The sequence below is a fragment of the Pleuronectes platessa genome, chromosome 16, assembly GCF_947347685.1.
Source record: "Pleuronectes platessa chromosome 16, fPlePla1.1, whole genome shotgun sequence".
NCBI classification, from domain to species: Eukaryota; Metazoa; Chordata; class Actinopteri; order Pleuronectiformes; family Pleuronectidae; genus Pleuronectes; species Pleuronectes platessa.
In genome coordinates this window covers 8,504,523-8,510,493 of record NC_070641.1, presented here as the reverse complement: position 1 = coordinate 8,510,493, position 5,971 = coordinate 8,504,523, and the positions used below count along the sequence as shown (strand labels likewise).

At 41.6% G+C, this 5,971-nt stretch overlaps 1 protein-coding gene across 1 annotated transcript; it reads right to left on the bottom strand.

Annotated features, from left to right (window-relative positions):
• Positions 1-947: 947 nt before the first annotated feature.
• Positions 948-4,294, bottom strand: pheta2 (PH domain containing endocytic trafficking adaptor 2). Its single transcript, XM_053443347.1, has 4 exons — positions 3,956-4,294; positions 3,137-3,225; positions 2,732-3,035; positions 948-2,010 (listed from the first exon to the last, which is right to left on the bottom strand). Exons 2-4 carry the CDS (start codon positions 3,215-3,217, stop codon positions 1,508-1,510), a joined length of 888 nt encoding a protein of 295 aa, XP_053299322.1. The 5' UTR covers positions 3,218-3,225; positions 3,956-4,294; the 3' UTR covers positions 948-1,507.
• Between the last annotated feature and the right edge of the window lie 1,677 nt (positions 4,295-5,971).

The window sequence follows — 5,971 nt, the reverse complement described above, 5'->3', positions numbered from 1 at the left end:
GTTTCACATGAATCTCCTACTTTTTCTTATTGAACACAGTCAGGAGTCACTTAGTACTTCATGGTTTCCTAATGTACGTAAGATTTAGTGCCGTCCCACGTCCCAAGTATGAAGTCCTCATAGGTGAGGCTGAGAGCTTGTCTACGTTCCAGACGTACCAGTCGTGTTAAACACTTATAAGAATGGCCTCTTTTTACGATGTCTTAACAGGCTGCTATGCAGGGGAAGTGTTCCCATACAGATGTGTGTACATTGCAAGGGGGCCCTGGCTGTAATGCAAAACCTCCTGCCATGCTACTTTGCAGCCATCTATCATTTTTTACATGATCGGTATGTCTGTCTCTATGGGCTGGAATGTGGAGAAGCTCTCAGCTTGACCTATGCCGGAGGACCTCAGAGTTCCTGTTGTAACGTTATATGTTTTGTTATTTGAGTCCCTCCAGGAAGGTGTCCCAACAATGGCCCCACAGTAAATCTTCAAGTCACTTATCAGCTCGAACTGTTTTTTCAATGTGGTGGGATTGAACTTGAAAGAGGAACAGCAGCCGAATAAACAGCTTATTGAAAAACAACTATGCATTAAAACAACACCCTACTATGTACATGTTACTGAGAATGTAGCTTTGTCCTGTTAACACAGTGGATTTAAGAGAAATTACACATGCTCGAATGAGCCCAGGAAATTAGTGGATAACTTAATTAAAGGCACGCAATTTTCCAAAACAACTCTTTCTGTCTATTGAATATTACTGCCTATAAATACCTATAAACGAATACCTGAAAACGAATGTCCATAATTTCTAAATTAAAATTAAACACAAGATTAGTCTCTCAGTACAGGGACCGCACAGTGAATCTGCGGCGCCATCTGCTGGTCGCATTCCTCCTCTGACTCTATCATGTCACACTAGCAAAGCTCAGTGAGGCGGAAAGTAACATCCCAGCTATTACTGTATTTTCGGTTGTTTTAATATGATATGAAAAAAAACTTCCAGAGTACATTTATGTATTTGTATTTGGCGTCATTCTGACTTTAATTAAGATTAATACTCAAACATCAGAAATAGACAAATACTTTTGTGTTAGAGATAAAAGTTGTGTATCAGTATCTTAGACCCCTGTTCAGTTAGTTGAGAGATTTAAATAAAAATCGTATTGTCTCATCCTATGAAACTATACAACACACTTTATTAAAACGGTCCAATAAAACATGGGTGAAATGAAGTGTATCACTTGTGAGTATTCAACTGTTGTTGTAAATGTTTCACTTTCAGATCCTAGTCGTGGTTAAAAGCTGACACTTGATGAGAACAGATAATAATAAGAATAATCTTTTGAGTAACTTTTCCAACTGTGATAAGTCAAACTGCTGTGAGGAGAACTTGTCTTCACAGTGTAGATGTTTCTGTTTGTTACTTAGTTAATCCCATGGACTCTGAGGCTTCATCATTGCTCACACAAATTATAATGAATCTGCCGTAGAAGGGAAATGTGAGACTGAGCAGATCTACAGGTGTCTGTGGAGACTCGGACTCGAAGTTGGAGGTTTCAGTTCGTCTTTGATAAACATCTCAGTTCCTCTCAGAGTTTCTTCACTGTCACTTCTACTTTTTGACTCCAGGTCGATGAGATCTCCATCCTCTCCGGCCTCACGACTCCTCAGCCATTCCTCTCTTGCTTTCCTCACCTCTTGGCCGTAATAGTCGTGAAGTTTGCTGAAGTCCTCGAGTGGATCAAAACCCACCAAAGGCCATTCACCATGGCAAGGCGCCGGCCCATTGAGCGGCGTGACGAGAGCGTTTCTCCTGGACCAAGGTTTCGGGGACTTTTTAGCTGCCACTTTTGGGTTGGGTACCGAAGGTGTTTGTGAAACACAGCTGGCACTGAAGCTTCTGCCCTCTCTCACTGCTGCTGTCGGCCCCTGCACAGGGAAGAGGAAGCCAGTCGTGGACGGTTTGAGGGCAGAGGAGCGGAGATGGGGTTCACCGGAGCGTTGCTGCTGTTTAGCCTCTGTAGATAGAAAACAGGGAATGATCATAAAAAGGTTTTTAAACCATTTTAGAAAGCAGTTCAAGACAGAATGAGCAAATACTGCCAATGAGATGATATCAGGAACAAACTAGAATCAACAATGATGCCTCTGCCAACCAGTGGAGTGTCAGTTGACATATTTGTGTCTGTTTGAGGTCACTGTGACGTGTTGACCTCGGATCACTGAAATCGAATCAATTGATCGTTGAGTCCATGAGACAACTGGTCACAATCCTAAGACATTTCCTGAAGGCGGACTTGAGCTATCCTGTTCAAGAACATGTAACGTGAAGCCATTGTGACCTCCCAACTCTAACCATGTCATCCTGAGTCTATGTGAATGTTTGTACAGATGTAGTGAAAGTCCCTATTGTCTTTCTTTAGGTATCGTACTCACACACGTTTGACTATGAAATCGTATCAGTTCCTCTATCAATGCTATTGTATCAAAATGTTTCTGGACCTTTGCGTTCCCAAGAGCAACAACCTGTTTTATAAGGTCAAAGCAACCTGGACATTTGAACATGAAATTTGAATCCGTTAATCTTTCAATCTAACCGAACATTTCAACCAAATTTCAAGAAATTCCCACAAGCTGGTCTTGAGATAACAAGTTCATGAGAATGGACATAAAGTTGCATCTGTATAAATAGGTCTTTGGCTCAGTAAACAGAAAAGGCCTCAACCTCTTCTATCTCACCTTCATACTGGCTGCTCAGGTCTCTCACCAGCAGGGACAGGTAACAGTGACTGGCCGACAGCAGGGCTTTCACCCAGCTCTCATGACTCTGACGATCCACTGCTGCAAATCTGTACGTTTTCAGTCCGGGCCCTTCAAACACCAGGGAAAAGGCAAACTGTCCATCACTCTCGGAGCGTCTCACCGCGCACCCCTCCAGCACGACGACCCCCAGCAGGTGCCGGTCAGCCGGACGCTCCTGGTAGAAGAGCAGGTTTGCTTTCAGGACGAACCACCGCTGCTGGTAGCTGGCATTTCGCTCTTTCTATAAAGACGTGTGTCAAAGTATAATAGGATTATTACACTTTTTTTATATCGGGGGGTGGGAATCAGTCATTTCAATTTGTCTGTGTTTTATTCTCACACCTTTTTGTAGAGATATCCTTCTTTATCTACTGGAGAAGTGCACGATAGATAATGGGTCAAAATCTTCTCATGGAGCTTCATCTCAACACCTATAGATGAGACACATAACTAAATACCATCTTATTTTCATTAACTTCCATGATATATTGTTTTGATTTGGACATTTTCACATTGAACAAGAGTTTTCATTGTTTGTAAAGTCACAAAGTTTACTTGGAGGTAAACACTTCTTGATACATATATTTGAAGAGAAGCTTATGGATCTTTTTTTACCTACACATGTAGTTTTATCCTTTTTTGACCATGTAAAGTACTTTGTAGCTGTATTTTGAAGTAATCACAATGTATGAAAAATACTGACTGTTATAAAACAAGTTGCAACGAGCACTTTCTATTTGTATTTTCTATTTGTATATTCGACTCATGGTTCAGATGTCAGATGAGCCCGACAAAGACACATTTCTCATTTTCAACTTCTCATCATTGTTTGAGCTGTAAAGAGGTAAAATGAGAACATTAACCCTCAGATTTATCTTATGACCCTTTGGAGTGGCCCAATCCTTAGGTTGGGAATGACTCACAACAGTTTAGAAAAAATACACTGATATAAATCATCAGTCTAATTTCACATAGTAACAACAATAACATGTATCTTCTCTGTTGAATTAATAATAATTTTCCTTATAAATAAGAGATAGGTTGACGCTGAGATAGATAGAGAGATAGATAGATAGATAGGTAGATAGATGGATAGATAGATAGATAGATAGATAGATAGATAGATAGATAGATAGATAGATAGATAGATAGAAGACTTACCTCACGTATGTTGAATCCTTCACATGCTTATTCTTCCTCACATTCTTTACATGACTTTCATTTGCAGATCTCTTCTCGTCCTCATCGTTCCTAAACGTGGACTTGATTGTTTTCTCTCCCTTCGATACGACCTGATCCAGACGATGCTTGAATATATCGTCTCAGGTTACTAACACTTCTCCCTTGGGTACGAGAGGGCGACTGTTGAAATATAAATAACTCGACCCACTTCCTGGTAACAAAATCCTGACACATTACACTGTGCGCTCTCTCCTCTGTGCCGCAGTCGACCTTGAGCTGAAGGGGCCACACGCAGCTGAACCCAACCTGCAACCTGGAAGTGAGATGCTGCATGTTTGAGGTCGGACGCATCGACACTCAGCTCTCTCGCTTCTGCATTTGTGAGACTTTTCTCGATTTCAGATCTGTTTTATATTTAGTCTCGGATTTTGTGAGCACGAGTCCCTTCTTCAGATCGATAGATAGATACTTTATTGATCCCGAGGGAAATTAAGGCATCCAGTAGCACACAAAACAGCCAAGCACAAGAGCATGAGAATAATAAAATGTACAAGAATAAGCACACTTAATCTGCAGTGAGATGCAGGTCTAGCTGTTAGAAGAATTGTATATAAGTTATCATGTTTGAATGTACTGCTGATGCAAAGTGTGACTGTCTGACATAGAGGTGCAGTCTGGCACCTCTGAGTTCAACAACTGGGCAACAACGCTTTGCAAGAAACCACAGACAGATGCTGTCTAGTTTTCTACTTAAACAGGAAACACGCCTGGAAAGATGTGATGATTAGGTTTCACTTTTCTGTATGCAAATGTAACCCCACCTTGACCTTGTAACTGAGCTTTCGAATAAATACGCTGTATACGGGAAGTACCGTCGAAGTTGGCTGCAACCTACTCAAAGGTGCGGACTTCCCTTGCAAGTAAAAACTACGTACGAGTGTATGTGTGGTGTTTGATTCGTGAATTCTTACAACATTGATACATGTCTGGGTGAAATTCCTTCGACACTAGCCAACGGAAATACTGTGTGCAAATGGAGATATTGACAAAACAGATATTTTAAGTATTAGATGATTGAAAAATGGAGTTGAGAGAAGCAAAATAAGGTAACAAACGTAACCAGCCACTGCCACTGAATGTGCTCCTCTGCCTAGTCAGTGATGTGCAGGAGATGGTGAGTATTGTCCATAATGTCCAGCAGTTTGTTTAGGCTCCTTATATCTGCCAGTGATACGAGGGGTCCCACCACAGAGCCAGGCTCTCCTCACCAGTCTGTCCAGCCTGGTAACATCTCTCTTCTTCATGCTGCCTTCCCAGCACACCGCAGCATTAAAAAAGGTTCCTCCCAACAACTGACTCTAGCTGCAATTTCCTGCAGATGTTAAAGGACTCCAGCCTCCTCAGGAAATAGAGCCGGGTCTGCCCCTCTCTATGGATGGTGTCTGTGTTTGCTGACCAGTTCAGTCAATAATCCAGCTGCAGTCCGAGGTATTTGTAGGTACTGACTGATTCAACATCAGCGCCCTCGATGAGGACTGGCTGCAGATGTGGCCTGGTCCTCCGGAAGCCAACAACCATTCCTTTGGTGTTGGAGGTGTGCAGCTGTAGATGGTACGACCTCCTCCAGGATCCTGTACTCTCCTTCCTGTCTGTCCCACGATCGCAGTGTCACCTGAATACTTCTTCATGTGGCATGACTCAGAGTTGTGTTTGAATTCAGAGGTGAAATGTACATATCTTCATCAGGCTTATTATATGATGAATATTTGGTATCAAAATTAAACAAAATTAAACAAGAAAAATATTCGTGTCAATAATAAATAAAATAAAATAGACATTTTGAAAATGGCCTCTTTAAAATGTGCCCTAACTTGTTGAGTCTATTCTCAGGCAGCTTTTTTATCCTTTTTATCCTAGTGGACCTCAAGGAATTTGACATCTAAAAGAGTCCAAAGTGTTAAGACTCACAAGGCCTTTGCTTACATGACTGTGGGG